Genomic DNA, 21,812 nt, shown 5'->3' with positions numbered 1-21,812 from the left:
GTGAATGACTGCCAGAGGAAACTCCTCCCCTGGTGCCTGGTTCTTAGCCACAAAGATGGGATCAGTCCGTAACGTAACCGACCCATCAGTATTATAATGGACCAAATCATGCAAAAAAGCATGAATCTCACTAATACGGCGACAAACTGCAAGAGTCAAGAGTCAAAGAGTGGCAAACCGCAATGGCTCATAAGGCGGACACTTGATCGCATGAAGAACCAGAAGACGTCCCATTTTGGAAGGCCTCTCAACCGTGGATTGCAAATATTTGAGTAAATCGTGCAAGACCAGATTCGTAGAAAAGTCCTTCCGACTACACTGCCTGAGATGGAAGATCGATGACTTTTGACTGTTTGAACTGACTGTCGGACCAAGGCCAGAAAATATTCAGCTAAGTCATTGACAGTTGGTGATAAGGGATCGAAATCCTGTTTACCTGCCCAATGAACCCAAGCACTCCAGTGGCATTGGTAAACTTGCTTAGTTGACCGGCACTTCGAAGAAGAGACAAGTTTAGCAGGGAAAACTTGACAACCTCCATGTGTGAAGCCGGAAGACCTCCGGCTTTGGGTGCCACACCGGCTGCTGCAGCCACTGGCTGAGCAGATGCCGAAAAGGTGGCAAACGCACTGGCTCCTGCTGACAGAAGCTGAAGAAACCACAGTTGCATTCTGACCGTGGCTAGAACCTTGCTGAGTAAGACTGGGGACGGGAAGGCATACAGATCCAACCCCGTCCAGTCCATGCTTAACGCATCGTACTCCAGAGCCAGAGTATCGGGAACCGGTGATACAAACACCGGTAACTGATGGTTCAGCCTGGTGGCTAACATATCCACAACAGCAGAATCCTGCCCTTAACCTCCTTGTGCAACATCTACTCTATTTGGACAGGTAAACGACAACTCAAGGCGTCCGCCAAGACATTGACTGAAGAGGGAATCCCCCACTGATCGCATAATTCCCGGATCTCCAAGGCCCTGCGACTCAGTGACTCAGACTTGGTGTCACCCCAATGATTGAGGTATGCGATAACTGCCGTGTTGTCGCACCTCAACAAAATATGATGATGTCGAAGAAAGCTCTGAAACTGGAGGCAAGCTCGATGAATGGCTTCCATCTCAACAGATTGATATGGAGGCTCCTTTTGGAGACATTCCACACACCTGACAGATGTTGATCCCCAAGATGCCCTCCAGGGAAGCATCGATGAACTGGACCAACTCCAGAGAGGGTGTAAGGGAATGACCTGGAACAAACACTTGTCGACCAGACACTCTCGGATCGTCTGCACGAACCAAGCCCCCACTGGAATCAAGTATCCCAACAGTGCCCACACACATAAGAGATGCCACCAGACCTGTCAACCTTTAGTCAAGAGAAAGCAGGAAGTGTGTGTTGAAAAAGCAGGAGATTTTGTCAAAAAGCAGGAGATTTTTTAAATTCACACAATTTAACCCAAAATCGCAAGATTTAAAAAAAACAGTATTACAATAAGTTATATGAATACTATATAATGTCATATATACTTGTTAACCTTAGATCTTGGCATTAAAAAAAATAATAATAAAAAAAAAAAATAATAATAATTTAAAAAAAAAAATTGTTTTTTTAAAGTTTAAATATTATTATGATTTAATACATATTTAAAAAAAAAAAAAAATATGTTATCCCAAAATGTTAAGAACATGAACAAGAAATTAAAAAATTAATTAGTACATTTACGGTATTAAACTTAAGCCTTACAGGTTGCGTTACATTATCATTTGTGGTTAGTGTACCTAAGTAGGCTACCAAAGACAAGTTTATATAAATTGTATAAATTAATATTCAATTTTTACTATAATGAGGAACGGTGGCGTGGTACTTATTTAAAATCATTATAATGATGCAATAAACATTGTATTTTCATTAATCATAAGTAAAAACTCATTACGGACATCGTGTGAAATATACCAGAGTTATACCCTTTTCAGTGAGTAACTTTATGTCAATGTCAAACACAACATTTTTTAATTGTACAAAAACAATTTCTTGAAGTGTACCCTTATAACCAACATTTTACTGCACAAACACACAAAATTAACTGACACAAGTTTGTTTATACAGTTAATTGGTCTTTTCGTTGTCTTGCTGTGACATGTGATTTTAACATGCATCGTCACGATCGTGTGTATCGCTGTCAACTCGGCAGTCTGGCAGTTCAGATTCGTTATAGTTGCATTATGTAATCCAGTGGGAAGACATTTTACAATTCAGAGGTGTTATTAGAACTAAATTGGATAGTTTTATATATGGCAACACTGAATGTCAATACACAGCCTGTTGAATTAGCGGTAACACGCTTCGTAGTCATTACGATGACAACAAACATTATAATAACACATCATTTTATAAACTCCATGTGCTTTTTGAACAATATAAATAGGCTATCCCACAATTCTCACTTCGGCAAAGGTTAAACAGTCGGGACAATTCGGCTTGTTACATTTTCAGAAACCGAAAGTAGTCGACATTTTCCGAATGAGAAAAAAAAGGCAGAGTTACTTCCCTTATGTTATTTTGACAAAAGAGGATCGATTTTTTTTTATGCTTACAAAAATGTCATTTAAAAGGAGAAATTGTCCTCCTGCACAGGCGAAGGAGATTTGATCAAATACCGGGAGACTCCCGCTGAATCCGGGAGGGTTGACAGGTCTGGATGCCACTGGAAAGGTCTCTTGAATCGTCGGAACCGCACATTCAATGTGGGCAATGACTCGAGATGTCTCAACAACCTGTGCAGCGTGCGCACCGAAATGACGCTGAGCCAGCACCATGAAATTGTGGAGGCGTGAATCCATCGGTCAAACAAAAACTTGTCAGCTTTGCCGTCGAATAGGAAGTGCAGGAACTTCCAAAAGTCCCGATGAATCAGAACATGCAGGTAGGCGTCCTTCAGGTCGATTGACGCTGCCCACTTCCCAACCTGGAGTAAACCCCGGACCGACTGCATCATCTCCATCTTTATAGAAGGAATGACCACGAATGCATTCAATGGCTTGAGGTTGAGAATCGATCTCCACTTGCCATTTTTCTTTTGGGCAAAGAACAAATGGGAGTAAAACCCCCGGAAGACCAAATCCACTTGGTGGATGGCACCCTAATCATCGTTTCCACCAGAACCCGCCTGTCGAACGACGGCATCAGAGGCATCTGGGGAGAAGAAGTGAGAGGGGGAGCCGAAGAAAAGGGGATCTGATAACCCTCCTTGACAACTGACAGAACCCATGGGTCCAGATCTGACAGGAGACACCATTGTGGCAGAAAATGATGTAACCTGCCGTCCACGGGAACGTCTGCTAACAGCACCACTGTTAACAGTTGCCAGTCATCGCAACACCCTCACCCCGGCAGCTTACCACTCTTAGGTGCCATGCCCTTAGCGGTAGCCCGAAAATGTGCTGCCTTCAGACGAGCACGATTCTGTTTGACAGGGGGTGGCGCCGTCCCAGATTGCCAATTAGGGGCAAAAACCTTAGGATTATGAACCCCCTCGGGGAAAGACTCTCCACAGCCGTATCCAACCCAAAAAGGAAGGTACCTAGATGGATATTCACCTGAAAGAGAAGTTTTGATAACTTCTCCATCATCTCTAGGTCTCTGATGGCGACATGTACAAATGGCGCCAGATGACAGTCCGTCTTAACCCGAGCAGAAACAACTGCTACATGGGTCAGGAAAGATGACCCAACATCTGGTACAAAGAGGGGGCCACCAGCTTCGTACCAGGTAAGAGCTTTCCAATGACCAAAGCCACCGGAAACTCCTCCACCACTGCTCCCATGATACGATTGGTGCCAGCTATCAAAGTATCAATTTCCAGTAAGGAGTTGTGTGCCTCCTGGCCAAGCGCAAAAAAAAGCTCCAGCCGCGGAGCCTCCACTCCCAGCGATCGATTCCCAAAAGAAACACCCTGTAAAGTGGGAACTGCCATCTCCTCTGGAAAAGCATCAGTGCATACAAGTCGGACTTTGTTACTTACGAATTGCAGAAACCGGAACAGGAAGGCAAATCTTCCTCCCAGAAACCTCCCTCAAAACTGGCAGCACCGATGACTGCGTCTGACCCTGAAGGGAAGGGGTGGGAACAAATCTCCGTCCCTGCATCACCCTCAAAACGATTATGGGTGGAAACAGGCACCGACCGAGCTGGTAAACCTGGCGGGAGCAGAACAGCTGACATGGCTGGAGTTGAAGGCAGAGACACAAGTCCCACCTGCGGTGTAGCTTGGAGCCACAAGAGAAAGTTTTCAAACAAACTTTCCTGAAAACCTCCGGGCCGGGCCTACCCCAAGAGTGCAAAGGAACCAAAGGCTCCTGCCACCTCTGTGAAGAGTACCATAGTGAACCTCTACCTCGGTCCGACAAAGTAGGCAAAGCAGTGCCTAAAATGGCGGTGTGAAGAGGAAGCGTTCTTATGCCTACCACCCTTCCTCACACGAACAGTGCCCCCAGACTTCTTGGAAGCCGGCAGCACCTCCGATTGGAGGACAACCCCTGAGGTTGCCTCCTCGATCCTCTCTCCTTTACATTTCCAAACATTCCTCTTCCAATCCGCCTCCCGGACCTGGCAACAAAATTTCATCCAAGTGGATGATGACCATGTCGCGCAGACCTCGCACTGTTGGTTAAAAGAACAGGTCCTACAGGACCGACACAGTAAGTGGGAGTCAAATCGGGGAAGCTGCTTGCCACAGCCAGCTTCGGCACACACAGTTAACCTCGCGGTTGAGCCCAATGAGGCCGTGTCAGACATTATGCAAAATGCTAAACCTCAATAATCCCCAAAACAACATATGTCTTGGTAAGGGCTAATGGAAAATACAAACAAAAGTACACTTTAACAAAAACGTTTCACATAGTACAAAAAACGAAAAAAATAAAAGTTTGTCAGAGCTTGTAACAAGTATGTCCGCAATGGAGGACTGCAGAATTGAGAACGATGGTCTGTCCATGCGCAGATATGGATATACATCTGGCATGGGAAGACAATTCTGCAGTGGAGGAGATGACTCAGGTTGTATAGCATTGTTGTTGTGCTAGTATGGTAAGTTGAATAAGACTATTTAGTACTCATAAGAACATAATATTACAGCTAAAATGAATATTACACATGACTTTATATAACAAATGACCCACTACTAAATTTGATTGCCAGTTTAACTTGATGGGTACAACCCCAGTAATTATAAGCATAAAATATCCTGTTTGTACATACTGATGATATTTCCTTTTCAAATGCTTCCAATAGAGTCTTTTGCCAGTGCTGTTTCATGTCGTTTGCTTGAATTTTCAAACAGATCATTTCATTCCAAATCTGTAATGAAACCAAGATATTATTTAAGGATTGTTTTTCCTTTTTTACAATTTATTAATGTATGACAATTATAATTTATCTTTTTTTTTTTTAATTCTTATATATCAATACATTTTGTAAAATTCAAATAAGAATTTTACTGAATTAAATGTCTTGACTATCACTTTTGGTTGTAAATTAATAAACTTAGAAAAATAACTGGTACCACTCACACTTATTTTCACTATATATAGATTTTAAAATGTTAACATAAAAAAACAATTTTACATGCACCATGTTGTTTTTAGGATAGTGTCCCTAGGGTTCAAATTTCACCATGGCACTAACTAACAGCAATTGTCATCGTTGCTCTCCTTACTTATGCCCCAAACATCTTACGGCATTGACAGCAAGAAAAATGCTGTGGTGCCTTACCTGGTTTGCCGCCATGCCTTTCCCATACATTCCATGTATTTTTTGTGCTACACCAAACTCATTGCTAGTATTTAAAAACATAATAATTAAAAACAAAAAAGAAGAAATTATATTTTATTATTTAGTGATTACATAAAATGTAGCAGTTAAGGTCGCCTTGCTTTTTGACATACGAAGTGAAGTTCATTTATATTTGGATCTAAATAAAACATGCTAAATTGGTCATAAAAAACAACATTTATAAATATATTCATTGTGACTTAAACATTATTACTGTTCTCATCCTCAAACAAATTAACCAATAATAAATCTTTTCAGCACATCAGAATCAAGTGAAGCATTTGTGGTCAAAACACATGAAGTCTAATTTATGCTCGGTGTTATTCCACTGATCTGCTGAGTTATTTCAAGTTGATTCATACAGAAAGGATGTGTTCATTTCTGTATCAAGTGAGCAGCAACAGAAACGTGATCACCATTTGTAAATATTGTCTGACACAGCTGTTTTATTAAAAATATCTAAATGTCGTGGCATGGTTTATAATCATATAATGTAAATGATTATAAACCATGACATTTAGATCGGTATGCAAACATAAATAAACAATGTATAATAAGATATAAGAGATTATACTGTGTATTTATTATCACCATATTACAAATAATGTTAGGTACTTTTATTATCACTTCATGATTCCTTTTAATACATATTCAACAAATTGCATAGGTTAGAGTCCAATGCCATACGGTGAAATAATTTTTGTCTGAGAAACTTGATAGAAAGTAAGTTGCCTTCGTGCTTCTCTTTTAAAGAAAAAGTTTACATTGATGCCAATTTGCCTTCGTGCCCTAATTTTTATTATCAAACCAAAAGCAATACTTGCCATGTCCACAAAAATATTGAAATTCACTTTGCATGGTATTTGACAAAACACACTGAATAACTTTAACCGTAGTGTCATATTTACGAGTCTGTGAAAAGCTAGTAGTTGAAAGTCACTTGGAAGCATAATTTATACGAAAAGTATAGCAAATTCTAAATTTCCTTGTGCTTTTCTGGCATCACATTTATGATGTACATTTAAAAAAACTATCACTTAGGCCAGAAAAATAAATTTCTGGTCTCTGGTCAGCGTGCACATAATTTTGACCCTTGTGTGGTATGACGTTGATTTTTGTAGGAGTAACCTGTGGGTTGTACAGAACATCCCATGCTACTGTTTAGTAAAATATTTAAGGTATCAAGGCAAAGGAGGGGGCACCATGGCCACTGAGGATGGACTAAGGCAGATGAGGAGGATGTACAAAAACTAAATATACCCATCTTTTCTGTGCAATCTATGCTTAAATATATGGGTTTTTTGTTGTTTTTTTAAAGTCGCATCACCTAATCAATTCTGGAACTTTGGTTTGACCAGAGACCGACTTGTTTGGGTTTTTTGCCTTATCATGCCAAATAAGAAGTCATTCATCAAAATATTTAAGAGTTTAAGGCAATTAGAGGAACTTTTAAACCAAACATTAAGTAGACCCAACTTAACAGTTAAACCATGCATGTACGAAATAAAATCTGCAAATTTTTTAATGCAACATAAAATATAAACAAAATGTGTCACAAAATAAGTGGAATTCTAATCATACATGATCTTCAACAAAAACTTACTACATGTACCATGATTGTTTTGGAACTTTTTACTACACTATTGATGTTATAAGTAACATTTCAATAAGAGATGATACATGATTTAGCATAACACAGCACCGAACTTCTGTAAGCCTAATAGTAACTGATGACATTTGTTTTGTGTTCTAAAAAAAATTTTAACGTTTACAAAATACATCTGCAGTTAAAATGAAATAATCATGAGACACATTTTTGTCAAATACAGCAGGAATGTTAAGTAACATAATTGTTAATACTAATTTAGCTGGGAAAATGGCACTCTTTTTTCATCAAAAGTTGCCAAGTTGTTAGAAGTCACCGTAATATTTTGGACCTAATACATCTGCAGTTAAAATGAAATAATCATGAGACACATTTTTGTCAAATACAGCAGGAATGTTAAGTAACACAATTGTTAATACGTACTAATCAAGCTGGGAAAATGGCACTAATTTTTCATTAAAAGTCAGCTTAAGTTGCCCAGTTGTTAGAAGTAGTGAGATGTCAAGTCACTGTAATATTTTGGACCTAATCCAATTTTAAAAACAAAATCACACAACAGATGTCAAAATACAAACTTGTTTAATGTCAAAGCTTGCTTAAAAACTTGTAAATTTGTTGTTTTACTTTTACTTGAGACTATAAATCAAAGCATGCATGTCGTGCCATTTGCAATTAACCTTTTGTATGTTAATCATTTCTCGACCAGATTTATACTCGAAGGCAAAAGTTATTGTGACATGGATTGTTTGGAGTAATAAATTTGTGAATGGATTTATAGATGTAAACCAGAAAAAATGTGCATGAAACAGCTCAAAGAAATGCAACCAAGCAGTTGTTGCAACGATTGTATGCTTTGTGCAAGAAACATGGAATATTCAGGAGAAATGCTGTCCAGTGTTCACCATAAAAGGCCAGATATTCAGTGCAAATCATTGCCACTCTGTGCAGCCTTCAGAAGTCCAGAAAAACTGAACTAATGAACTGTTTGACGCAATGTCGTCATGCCACGCCTCAGTGAAAATGACAGATGGCGAGTCATAGGGATGCTTGAATCTGGGACCTTGCAGCGTGACGTCACACGTCAATTCAACATCCACAGAAACACCATATGGCATTTATGGCAATGATATCAACAAAACAACCAGGTCAGGGACTGTCCCCGTAGTGGCCCACCACCCATGACAACCCCTCACCAAGACACATGGATCTGAACCATGCATCTGCGAAACAGGTTCCAGCCAGCAACCCTCACAGCCCATACCATCCCTTTGGAGTGTTTAGTGGCCTCAATGAGATGACGGTGCCAGGTCTGTATTAATGCTCAAGGTGGACACACTTGCTACTGACTGTGTAAATTTCGCTCTGGACCCCCTCTAGTGATGTGGCTCATTTGCATATGGCAGGTGCGCCCTTTTCATGGACATTTCTCTTTCCATCTTATAACATTTCATACACAGCAGTAAAACATTATCATCAATTATCTTTGTCTTTTGTGTGTCACAATAACTTTTGCCTTTTAGTAATTTTAGTAATGACAGAAAATATTAATTATTACTTTCATTTTAACAATTAATCATCAGTTACTTAATACTATCATGTTTTTAATTGAAATATTAAATTTTAATACTGGTAGTAGTAGTATTTAATAACATAATATTACAAATCAAACAAAGTGTATAATTCAGAATCTTTCCAAATGAAAGCATAACATGATAAAAAGTACCTATATTCAATTTGACTATTTTTATCAAACTCCTCATCCTTCTCCTGGAAAGGGAAAAGCCACTTTTACTTTTTCTTCAATTCTAGATTAAGGCCTGCTTAGTTATTATAATATATGTATCATAAACATGCATTTATGCTTATATTGCATTTAATAAAAATAACATTTACTTAATATATTGAATTGTGTTGTTACTTGGAATAAGCACAACTAGAGCTTCATTGTGTTTTCAAGAACAGTATCACCATAAATGCAAATTTATAAGATTTAAAAGCTATTACATTAAAATTTTACTTTACGAATATAAAAAACTAATTTGTGACTGAAAATGCAAGATGTTAAAATCTAGTTCTATTTGTTTATATTAAGTAATTAAAAATTTAATGTAAACAAACAAAGAAGAACTTTAATATGTATGCACTGAGATGAACATCCACGGGTGCAATTATAAATGGAGTTTCATTGAGCTGGTTCCAATAGTTAATCATTAATTACCATAAGTCAGGAAATGTTAGCTGGCATAAAAATGTTGCAAATTTAGCGAGTCCATTTACAAGCCGCTAATATTTCATAATGCTAAGTTTAAAGATATATATACAACAGATAGTTACAAAAAAAAGTTTCTAAAAAAATGTTGTGGTTGTTTTGTCAGTGATTAACTGAACACACAACAATGGTTACATGCTATTGATTAAACCAAAAGAATAGCAAGCAACAATAGTTAGTTAGCATGTACATTAATTACTGCGCTTTTGTGAAATGAAGTTAAATATAAATATTTATTGTGCTGAATGCAAAAATGTATGGTATCACTGCTTCTGCTACCATAAAAAAAGACATATATATATCACAAACCTTTCAACTTGGTCAAGGTGACAAAAAAAGTTGGTTATTTAAAAGTCAAACTACTTGTAATCACTGAAGTAAAAGTTGGAAAGACATTTCTGTTTTTTAAATGAAAACCTATTTCTTAAACCAGATTATATTAAATTACTGCAAATAGTAATAAGCTAACTTGTTTTCATGTTTTGACAAAATCTTCTTACCATAATTGACTTTTTATGTTGAACAGTCAATTTAAAATGATGCCTTTGTGACAGAAACTTTACTGCATTTTCTTCTAAATATTCAAGCACTTTCTGATCTTCATTAGCTCTTGCTGATTCAGAATCATCTACATGAGTTTGGAGTTGGTGAGCATTAGCCAAACCACTGATAACAGCCAATCCAAGAGGGATGATTGACAAAAAATAATCATTGGGAATATTGTCTTGTACAAGATTCTTTACAATAGTCTTTGACATCTCCAACTCCACCATGATCTGTTTCAGTTTACTCCTGAAAAAATTATTTGGTAAATCAAATAATATGTGACAAAGCCACAATTGTTTTTAAATAAAGAGCATAATTGATAGACTAGCCAGGGGTGCAGAAAGCACTCGCCCACTTGCAAGTAAAAATTCTGATGGACAACTTAACAAATGCAACTACTAGTCCGACAGTCAATCTGTCGAATTGATCGAATTGGCTACTCCACATCAGCCATGCCAGACCCATTTCACATTACATCTGCACATGCACTCAAAATATTCAAACAAACGTTCAGAATGACGACGAAATACACAATACATGTAACACATTGACAATAGACGACTTCTGGGTTCCGAAATATACAAGTGCTATATTCTGGAAACAGAATCGGTCAAAGGTCAATACTACCTACAAATAGCTCATTTACATTGAAGGTACCTGGCCATGTGATCTTTTTAAATACTTGCTGGGTGTCACTTGAATTTTGTACATCTATATATAAGAAATTGAAAAAACTTTGTCTTTACCAGTATATTTCAAAATTAATTGAATTGTCAATCAAGGTTTGGGTCTTGATTTCGTTTTCACCAATCACCATCAGAACTAATCAACCAGTTACATTCTCCAACAATATGTCCAGTCATGCTACGATATTGTAGGGTGTAGATAGCACCTCAGAGTCAGGAGACAGGACTGGGCTAAATGCACTTTTTTACAGATAAATCAAAGTTTATACCCACCATAGCTGGAACAGCCATCAGAGCTGATGGGATGGTAAGTAGCAGTGATGGTAATTGTTGAGTTTATTGACATGGAGAATGATTAACCAACACATGCATTATGGAATGTGATGGTGTGAAGTAGCATCACTGCTTGTGGTAGAACCTCGCTTGCCCTTACTGATAGCAATTTGATTGGTATACTCTATTAGGATGAAGTTAGTATCACCAGTGATATCACATCACATTGCAGGACAATGTTCGACCACATGATAAGTCTTATTAGCACAAGAAACACTGCTGTATATATGAGAGTGGTTAGATGCTAAATCCCAGCATGAGTCTCTTTGGGTTAGGAATGGGACAGTTTAGGGTTTTTATTTTCGTTTCAATTTTCGGTATTTGGTCCACAGTTCGATTTATTCATGATACTTTCCACAAGTATTACAAGTACGCCAATTATCATAAATATGTTTTTATAAACTATTTTAAGAGCAAGATACTTTATTTTTAATGGTCATTTGTAAAATAATCGATAATACAAAATTATATCTTGACTAGAAAACTGCATTTTTACCATGCCATGTTAGCATGTTCAGTCTGGGATACTTGGGCAATGTGTACCCCACGATTTGAGTTCAGAGGGATGGCTAAATAATTTGGGGGCGATAATGATACTATGCAGCTAGGAGGTCCAGGGATAGTCTCTCCCCTTTTTTTTTTTTTTTTAACTCAATTGTCTTTAGATGCATTCTGGAGTACATAATATATGGGTGTCATATACACATTATAGAAAGAAAGAAATGTTTTATTTAACGACGCACTCAACACATTTTATTTACGGTTATATGGCGTCAGATATATGGTTAAGGACCACACAGATTTTGAGAGGAAACCCGCTGTCGCCACTTCATGGGCTACTCTTTCCGATTACCAGCAAGGGATCTTTTATTTGCACTTCCCACAGGCAGGATAGCACAAACCATGGCCTTTGTTGAACCAGTTATGGATCACTGGTCGGTGCAAGTGGTTTACACCTACCCATTGAGCCTTGCAGAGCACTCACTCAGGGTTTGGAGTCGGTATCTGGATTAAAAATCCAATGCCTCGACTGGGATCCAAACCCAGTACCTACCAGCCTGTAGTCCAATGGCCTAACCACGACGCCACCGAGGCCGGTCATATGCATTATAGAAGTCTAAAAGATATATTTCTGTAATGTTTATTATTATTTTTATAATGTCAAATCTTTGATAAGAAGGGATGATTTTTTATAGTATGGAATAACTCAAATAAGAACAAATACATAATACATGTATATAGGCCTATTGTTGATTGTTTAACTAAACATAAGTTACATAAAAAGGTATCACTGATTAAAGAAGAAAAAAAGATAAGCAAGCACAAGTGCATGCACATAATATATAATAGTGAATTATTTAACTAGTTATTATTATTTTTATTTTTTTCATGCTGAAAGTGAAAAATAAAACTGCAAAGATTTATTTTAAAAAAGAGAAAAAAGTGCAAAGTAGTTTGCGTACATTGTAGTTCTGAAACTGCAAACAATTTCGTCCTGATAAAAATGTACGGAAATTAACGATGTTGAATTGTTTTAATATGACGGAAATTGGGCGCCATTTTATAATTCTTGAAGTTAACAGGTGTTTACTTTTTTCAATTTTGATGACTGAGATGAAACATACTTAAAATGTTTATTCTCTCAGCAGATTAATAACTGAGGTCAGTCCCTATTTTGGGAGGTTACAAATTGTTACAGTCCCAGCAAGAAATTTGCGGGTTCTGTGCAAGATCCGAATGGCACCTATTGCCCATGCAAACATGTCAAGTTTAAGAGAATTGAATGTGGTGATTGGCCGAAATACTTTACGGGTCACTGGGATTACTAGCAAGGTGTAGAAACATTCACACATGTACCATTTAAAAAATAATAATAAAAATGAACCGCGGGTTCGTAAATTGGGAAACGATGCATGAACCATGGGCCTAAAACCGCAATTTTCGTTAACATCGAATAATCGTCCTATCCCTACTTTGGGTGGGGATTAGGGCCCACTTTAAGGTTGAGCTTTAGGATTTTAAGTGTTATCTGATGCATTCTTAGTTACCCCAAGGCACATTGACATGAATTTAGAAATGGGTCCGTTACAATGCTGAAGGCCCAGAAATTATCTCTCCCATAGAGGTCGTGTCATTACTATACACACTATAGTCTCGCTTTAAACAGCAGTTCGGTAGTGTGATTTGAAGCCACTGGTTGTATAAAATTACTTTGTCCACCACTGTACGAACAGGAAAATTGGTCATATTTTTTTCAGACAATGAGGCATTGCACAAAGAATGTCTAACGGATCTATTATATGACAAAATACAACAATGTCATTGCCAAAAACATATCCATTTTCAGTGTGTGGATTTTAAAATTTTTAATTATTTATATATTATTTGAGTAAAATCTAGTTGAAATATTATATTTTCTTCCTTTTATATATGCTATGTGGACATTTGTTTATTTGTGTGTTTTGTTCATTGCTTTTTGGTGGTGGTGGGAGGGGTTGGTGGGTTCGTTCTTCCGCAGCCCATAATACACAATTTGAAGATGAAAAAATAAATGGTTCGAGACATGCAAATAACATACAGTCAAACTTGGTCTAACGGGAACCTCTATATAATGGCCACCTGCCCATAACGGCCACCTGCCCATAACGGCCACCCTGAAACCCCCACCCCAAACACATTTCTTTTTTTATCTGACTTCTATAGAACGGCCACCTGTCCAACATGGCCAGCGGCCACTATTTTTCATCAAAAATAAGGTCTGAACCTGCATTAGCGACCAAAATATTATTCCCCCACCCCCCCCCAAAATATTCAAATTCTTCCCATCATATATGATTGGACAGCGATTTAGTTACCGGTAAATCCCATTGTTTTCTGCAATGCCGCCATTGTTGTGTCACGTGACCAGAAAGTTGGCAATTTGATTCTACTCGACAAAGAACACCAGATCGACGAACTTGACCAGTGATGAAGTTGGACATTATTTCATGCACTCTCGACTTACCACCTGGGAGGACTGATCGCCAGTTATGGAAAGCTGTTGGAGTACCGTGTCGCGTACACCGGATCACGGGCAACTGTAACCTTGGTGTATGGCGACGCGGCTACAGCCAAGAGGAAGGGAACCAGGAAGAGGAAACGTGCGCCAGGGGCAGCTCAGGCGGGGACAAAGCTGGCGGCTCAACCGCCAGCGGCGGTCCTGTCTGCGTTGCCGCCCCCACCACGACCAAACCGGACGGAGCGACGGGAGGCGACTCGCCAACCAGCCGGACCGACTGTACAGATGCGGGAAGTGGAGCAGCCAACCAGTGCACCGCGACCAGCGTCACCTGTTCCCGCTCGTCGTTCGTCTGCGTTGAGACCCCCCCCCCTCACCCCACGGGGGACTCCACAATGGCGACTTTGGATGTTGGTGCTGTCAAGAGAAAGGCCATGACCCCCCCGGGGGACCAACCTCTTTGGGTGACTGGAAAGTGGCAGCGGGCAAGATCAGAGGCCAGTACTCTAAGTACTTGGTGGGCGACATCACGGACCCTGACAGACTGCCAGGAGGGGTCTACAAAGAGAACTTTAAGACGTTTGCCGATGGCCACCAGGTCGCCATCCACACGGTGAAACTACGGGGAGTGGAAGCAATTGTAAGTCACGTCGCACCGGGACGATCTTTACCGACAAGGATTCCTCTGCCATGACATGGATAACTACACCATCCACAGAATCATGAAGATCGTCACCGGCGCCCAGTACCCACAGATTGTGCACTGCCTTCGCAACCACAGCTACAGGAGACTGATGCCTCACTTTGATGAGAAGAACGTCATCACCTTACCTAGGATAGGTAACCTCCTTTTTTGGGCTTAGTTGGACTTTAAAAAGTTTTGGCCATGATTCAAAATTCTTATGTTTATTTTTTTATAAATAGTCCAACGCACTTTATTTTGGCGCCCATTCAATTGCTCAAATCACCTTAAAACCTTTTAGGCCGAGCAGTCAAATTTACTTTTGGATTTAATTTCTTAGTCCGGACATGATTGGGGTGCAGGTTATTCTCCGTATACTTAGACTTTTTAGTCCTTACTAAAAAAATGTATTCCAAATTCCGCCCACTTCAAACTTACCCCCCCCCCCCCCCGTCCCGGACTTAGTCACTTTCTAATGATGTCATTAGCTTTCCGGGTGTTACTGTCTATTTGATCCCGGAAAAAGAATGTAATTAACCAATCACAATACAGAACACACTCCAGTCAATTTACAATATATGATGTTATTGTCGTAAACAAATACTAATACTAAGCATTACTTTAATCTTTTTGTTAATTTGGTAAATGTCAACAGCTGTTCGGTTCCGGCGGTTGTATAATTTCACATTCGATAGTTCAGCTCGAATTGTTACTCAATAACAAGGTGACTTCTCATTTGCTGTAGCCTATGAAAGCAGAATGTATTGCAGTATTTGATTATCCAAGGCAATTATAACCAAGGTGCCTGAGTAGTCCCTACTATCAACCGGGCATGATTGTTATTCACAAGCAGTTTGCACCAACCAGCAAAAATTACTGAATTTAGTTAAGCCGGTATGCTTTGGTAAATCGCCACCTTTGTTTACCAAAATTGTTTTGTTTGCGGTTCGTAATGCAAGTACCATACCAATGTTTAAAAAAAAGACTACAAATGTAGTTTTTTAAAAACTTTAGACTGGCACTACCTAATATTTTTTAGTCATGTTCTCAGAAATGTTTTTAGGGATAAGGGAGAATAGCATTTTATTTTCTTCATTTGTTAAACTATATTTGATTATTCCTTTATTAATCTGTCTATAGGGGGCCTACTATTTGGGTATCTCTTTTGTAAGATGTAATATGTATGTAGGGTGCATTTTCTTTTTATACTCAGCATATCTGAAATTACTGACAAAAACACTACCAAAGGATGCTGTGATGGTGGTGTAAACAAATAACTCCAATGAAAGTGAAACTGCTGAAATTAAAGTAATTGGTAGGAGTAGCCTTTGTGGTGGCCATGGGTTTACCTTCTCAGTGAGTTAGTATCTATGCCAAGTGTCAAAATTACCATGGGCCAAAATTAGGAAGGCTGTTTTTCTGAAACACAGATGTTTAACACCAAATTTAAAATGTGCCGAAATGTAATAAAAATATTTATTTTCTTTTCATTGTTGGTTATTCTAAAGAGACTGCAGAGCTTGTTTTGTGTTTGCTACTGACCCAAAAACAATAAAATATTTTCCAAATTATAATCTAGAATTTATTCACATAAATATCCTGAAACTGGAAATTTTAATATTTGTTCAGTTTATTTATTACCTTTTAAAATAAATGTTTGGGTTTTGTGTGTGTGTGTGTGTGGGGGGGGGGGGGGGGTCTTTTTTTTTTTTTTTTTTTTTTTTTTTTTTTCGCTAACTAGACTATTTTGGACAAATGTAACAAAAACCCAACATTTTATTCTGCAGTGACTGTTAAGGCATATAACAGTTATAATACTTTTACTTTTTGGGGGAGTATGTTGACTACATTATGATAAATTCTAGCATGGCATTGAAAACTCCCACACTTTTGGACTGAAAATGTAAATACCAGATAGTTATTGTTTATGTACTTATCAAATACATGTACATGCTAAGCAACTGACTGTGATCATATATTGAAAATGAAACAAGCCATGTGTGAGTACTGCATGTAATACATCTCTTGAAATTGATGTAATTAGTGTTAAGTTAATTGGTGTTGTACCTATATTCACTTTAAACTATTAGTAAACTATAAGTATACTTCTATACATAGAGCACACTTGTACAGGTATGTGAAGAAGAAAACCCTATGTGAAGTGAGTCATAATTATTTATTTCTGCATCTGGTTTTAGAAATCCACATTTGTAAAATACCAGTATTTTGTTTATTTAATTTATATTTTATTACTCTTACAGCCTTTGGAGAGAGAAAAAAAAGTATAGTGTCTAAAGCAGCTTTCAATTGCTGTTAATTTCATTATCAGAGGAAATCATGGTAAATAAGTGTATGAGCCATGATTAAGATCATTTACAGTGGACTTTTCTTAATATAAGTACTGAAGAGTATAATATTTAGATACCAGTATGTCAAATATATTTATGTTAAAACAAGCTCAGTGAAATAACAATTCCTATCAAATTATGTCATTTTATACACTCAAATTAAATTATTTACATTAAAAAATTACAAATACTGCAAAACAATACCACTACCAGTACCATTTAAAATTTCATGTAAATGTGCATGAAAAAGCATTGTTATATTTCTACTTGTAAAAAAGAAAGAAAATTAACAACAAAAAACAGTATATTTAATATTTTAAATTTCCTATTTATTTGTTATCATTTGAAAAATTAATATTTATTTCTGTAATTATATGTATGTTATTGACTGTTTTATTTTATTACATGTATACATGTATATATATTTTTTAATTGATTATATACATTTTATATATATAATATTTATTTGTGTTACCATAACCATAATAATTTTTGTTGTTGTTGTTTTTGTTTGTTTGGGGGGTGTTTTTCATTCAAATAATTTATTAAAAATAAATATTATGTTGAAAAATTTGTTTGAATTTACACTACTCTGCAAACGAATAATTTGTGGTTTTAAACACATATATGTTCATATTAAATGGCGATAACAAACATTAAATAGAACCCGGAAGTAAACAGCAAAGATTAGAACGTGGCGTTTTACAAATTAAAACTTTATTAAATGCTGTTACCGATTTTTTTTATTGCAAACACCCAAGTATTATCACTCAAATATGTACACATTTAATGTTTTTGGCATGATGGATATTTGATAGAAAGTTGTGAGAATGGTAGGGAGTAGCCTTCATGGTTGGGGAAACCCACGATTTGATTGAACTTTCTTTTCTTTCTTTTTTTTCTTCCATTAATTTGTTTTACCACCAACTGCAGAATTTAGTCGATTTTTATTATTTACTTTAATTTTCAGCCGTTCTACGCTTCAGTCACATACATGCTTATAATTAGGTCAGGAATAATAGGGTGGATATACCGATTGGTGCGTTACAACAATACAAATTTAGAAACCGGAATTGTTTATAGTGCACGAAAGTCTCTGATACAACCCTATTAGGTACTGGCCTCGGTGGTAAAGTGGTTAGGCCATTAGAAAAAAGGCTTTTAGGTTCTGTGTTCACATCCTCATACCGGCTCCCACCCAGAGTGAGTTATAGTGAGTCAGTGGATAGGTGTAAGGCCACTACACAGACTTCTCTCTCACTAATCACTAACAACTAACCCTGTCGTGGGCAGACAGCCCAGATAGCTGAGGTGTGTCCAGAATAGTGTGCTGGAACTTCTAAATCTGCCCATTTTTTACTCCTGCTCACATATAACATTTTGTAAAGCCACTCTCCATTGTTGTCAGCTGCCATTTTTGCTGTATGGGCTTTTGTAGGGGAGGGCTGGCTGATTTTTGCCCGAATTAAACGGAAATGGATAATAACATTTATTAGCATTACTGCCAATCAGCTATAAGGGGTTGCAAACGATACATATGGATTTTATATGGATTACAACTAATGTTGTTGGTATAATGATGGAAATACATAGTGAACAAGTTTCAGACCAGCTCATTTAACCCGAATACCTCTATTGTTTTTGCCCAATTTGCTCTAGGCAGTGCTGGGGGACAGTTGCCTCCTGCCTATACACGTATGGTTGTCAGCACCCTATTTTCAATGTCCCCATGACAATGAAATACAAACAATAAAAAAACAGACCATTACTCACTTTGATATGGAAGGTAACAGTTCAATTTCAATTCTTTCATTAAACTGATCAGCATTTTCTTTGAATAGTTTGATGAATAACTGAAATCAAAATAAAAGTTTCAGATTACAGTTAAGCAGAAAATAATGGGAAGGCACATCTATTCAATAACATTACAGCACATTCTAAACAAAAGCTACATGCATTTGGCACCTAATATATGGTTCTTTCAATTCACAAAAAAATGCAGGATGAACAATATTGCTGAATAGTGAGTTGACATTCTGATATCATTTCATGGAACATTTTCAAACAATATTGAAATGTACAAGTTTGTCAAGAACAGGAAACTGAAATATTATCATTAATGTAAGAAACTAGTTCCCTCCCCCAACACTGATATATAAAGATAATTATCAAACGAGCTTGTGTGTCATACTGATTTTACGAAACGAGTGTCAGGATTTTTGTATTGCCAGAGCGAGAGCAAGGGTAATACATGAAACCGGACATGAGTTTCGTAAAATCAGTACGACTCACACGCAAGTGTAATAATTTCTTTATTATCCATATTATTACTGTTGTTTTGTTTATGAATAGCAAGACCCAACTCAAAATGATTCAGTAACAACTAGAAGGAGACAACGAAATGACGTCATATTTCAAATGCACAGTCTTAGCTAGGCCTGGGGAAGCGATGTCATGTTATGACGTCACTTCCCAAAATGACATTATCACACTTGTTATTACAGTGTGCTTCATATGATTATTATAACTTAGTTATGTTGAACCATGTGGATAATAAATATATTTATCATATAATATCTTAAAGTTTCAGTGCAATCAAAGTATGTGATATTTTTCAGATCATATACTTTAAGAACTTGTTAATTTTGCAAATTAGATGTAAATTAATAAAGGTCACGGCACTAGGTTTATTGACATTTAAGCAAATGTACTACAATGACACTCCATAATTGATGTATGTTATCATCAAAAACATTTCAATAGCAACCTTACATTGAAAGCTGTCCAGCTTGCAGAAAACACAAAACATTAAGTACTAGTTTATTTTTATGTAAGGATATAAAAAAATGATGTCATTCAAGTTTGACGTCAGTTCCATTCAAAAAGACAATGTGTCCCATATTCTTATGTCATTTGAATATCTATTAATGGCAGACTGGAATTAAAATTGCATGTACAGTTTACAAAAACATATTGTATTAAGTCTGAGATTATATGATAAAGAGATTATTACCCTTGTGTGTTTCAGTATCATCAATATCATATATTAGGGATAAAAGTAATGTATTATGCTCGCAAAATACAATTTTTATTCCTAATATATTATATTAACAATACCGAAAAACACTCTGGCAATAACTTCTATACATCTTCAATGTAAGGTAGTACACAATTGACTAAGATCTTGACAAGAATTTGCAAAGTTTATTAATGATCACCAAAATTCACATACCAAATGTATCAACAAAAATGGTTGTATATTAATAAATTACTGATTTTGAGTTTAGATACTACCATATGTACCCCCTCAACATGGTTTTTGTCCAAAATTAATGCCAACACAAAGTTTTGATTACAATGGTACCATGAGCAAATAGAATAATTGAAGTACAGACATATAAATGACTATATTTCTTGGTAGACTTAATATTTTTCTACCTACCTATCCACTGCATTAGGCTCTGAATAATTAATGTTATTTTAAGGTCAACCTTAAGTACCAAGAATATAATTAAGACAAAAGGATTTTATTCCAGTAGAAATACCCGAGATCTCACTGGCATCCAACTTGTACATTTACTTAGGCAAAATTTATAGAATTAACATAAACAATGATTTTATTTACATCTCTGGATAGTTGGTTCATATAATTTGTTCCTTTAATCTTGCGACAATGATAGAACAGACATGCTGCAGCAATGTATGGTGGAATTAGTCCTGGTGATATTGCATTTTCAAGCTGTCTCATTGTAATGGTTGCCATGATACTCCTTGGTAGAAGATAGTCAACCTCAAACAAGTGCTGTAGATCTCCAATAATATTCTGTACAGGGCTGAAACATTAGATATTTAATATATTTTAAAAACTGAATGTAAACCTAAATTGACTGATGAACAAACAATAGTAAAAGCAAGTGAAAGATAAGTTAAAGTTCTTAATTATTTGTGGTTACAAATTTAAGTGTTGGCTTTATAATAAAGTAAAATTAAAACCAGACAAAAAATGTTTTTGCAAACTTTTAGTCAATACGAGAAAAAGACATTACATATGTTTTCATTTCCAATAAAGGCCATATTAATTTTATAAAAATTTGTTTATAGAAAATACTGCATTAAAATTGTGTTTTGGTCCAAAAAAAAAAAAAGACCATTGAATAATGACACAATCCGTGTCATCTTCCCTAACTGTCACTGTGTAGTGTGTGTACTGAAAATTATCATAAATGATGTCATTTATTAATAATGATGCCATCCTTATTTTCGAAAATGTTTGAAACGTTTAACATAGATATTTTGTAAGATGTTTTTGGCAAGATGTAAACTATATAGATAATTTTTAATTAAAAAAAATTAACCTTTAAGTAACAATTATGAACAACAAGAATTAAATGTCTCATCTACCATAAACGTTTTCGGGGCATTGTAATGAACATCCATCGGAACAACTATAAAAAAAATATTTCACTGATCTTCAACCTATAGTTTATTAAAATGTGATCTAAATGATCTAATG

The 21,812-nt window shown here is 36.6% G+C and overlaps 1 protein-coding gene across 1 annotated transcript in view; it reads right to left on the bottom strand.

Annotated features, from left to right (window-relative positions):
- The window catches only part of LOC121369675 (E3 ubiquitin-protein ligase rnf213-alpha-like), a 73,517-nt gene that overhangs the window by 14,437 nt on the left and 37,268 nt on the right, over positions 1–21,812 (bottom strand). The window contains exons 9-12 of the mRNA XM_041494726.1: positions 20,925–21,132; positions 19,073–19,152; positions 10,207–10,498; positions 5,259–5,357 (exon numbers count right to left, since the gene is read on the bottom strand). Of these exons, the coding sequence (XP_041350660.1) occupies positions 5,259–5,357; positions 10,207–10,498; positions 19,073–19,152; positions 20,925–21,132 (679 nt within the window). The remainder of the gene's footprint in view (positions 1–5,258; positions 5,358–10,206; positions 10,499–19,072; positions 19,153–20,924; positions 21,133–21,812) is intronic.

The sequence above is a fragment of the Gigantopelta aegis genome, chromosome 4 (assembly GCF_016097555.1).
Source record: "Gigantopelta aegis isolate Gae_Host chromosome 4, Gae_host_genome, whole genome shotgun sequence".
NCBI classification, from domain to species: domain Eukaryota; kingdom Metazoa; phylum Mollusca; class Gastropoda; order Neomphalida; family Peltospiridae; genus Gigantopelta; species Gigantopelta aegis.
Note: the sequence above shows the minus strand (reverse complement) of the source record. Positions and strands in the feature narration are given on the sequence as shown.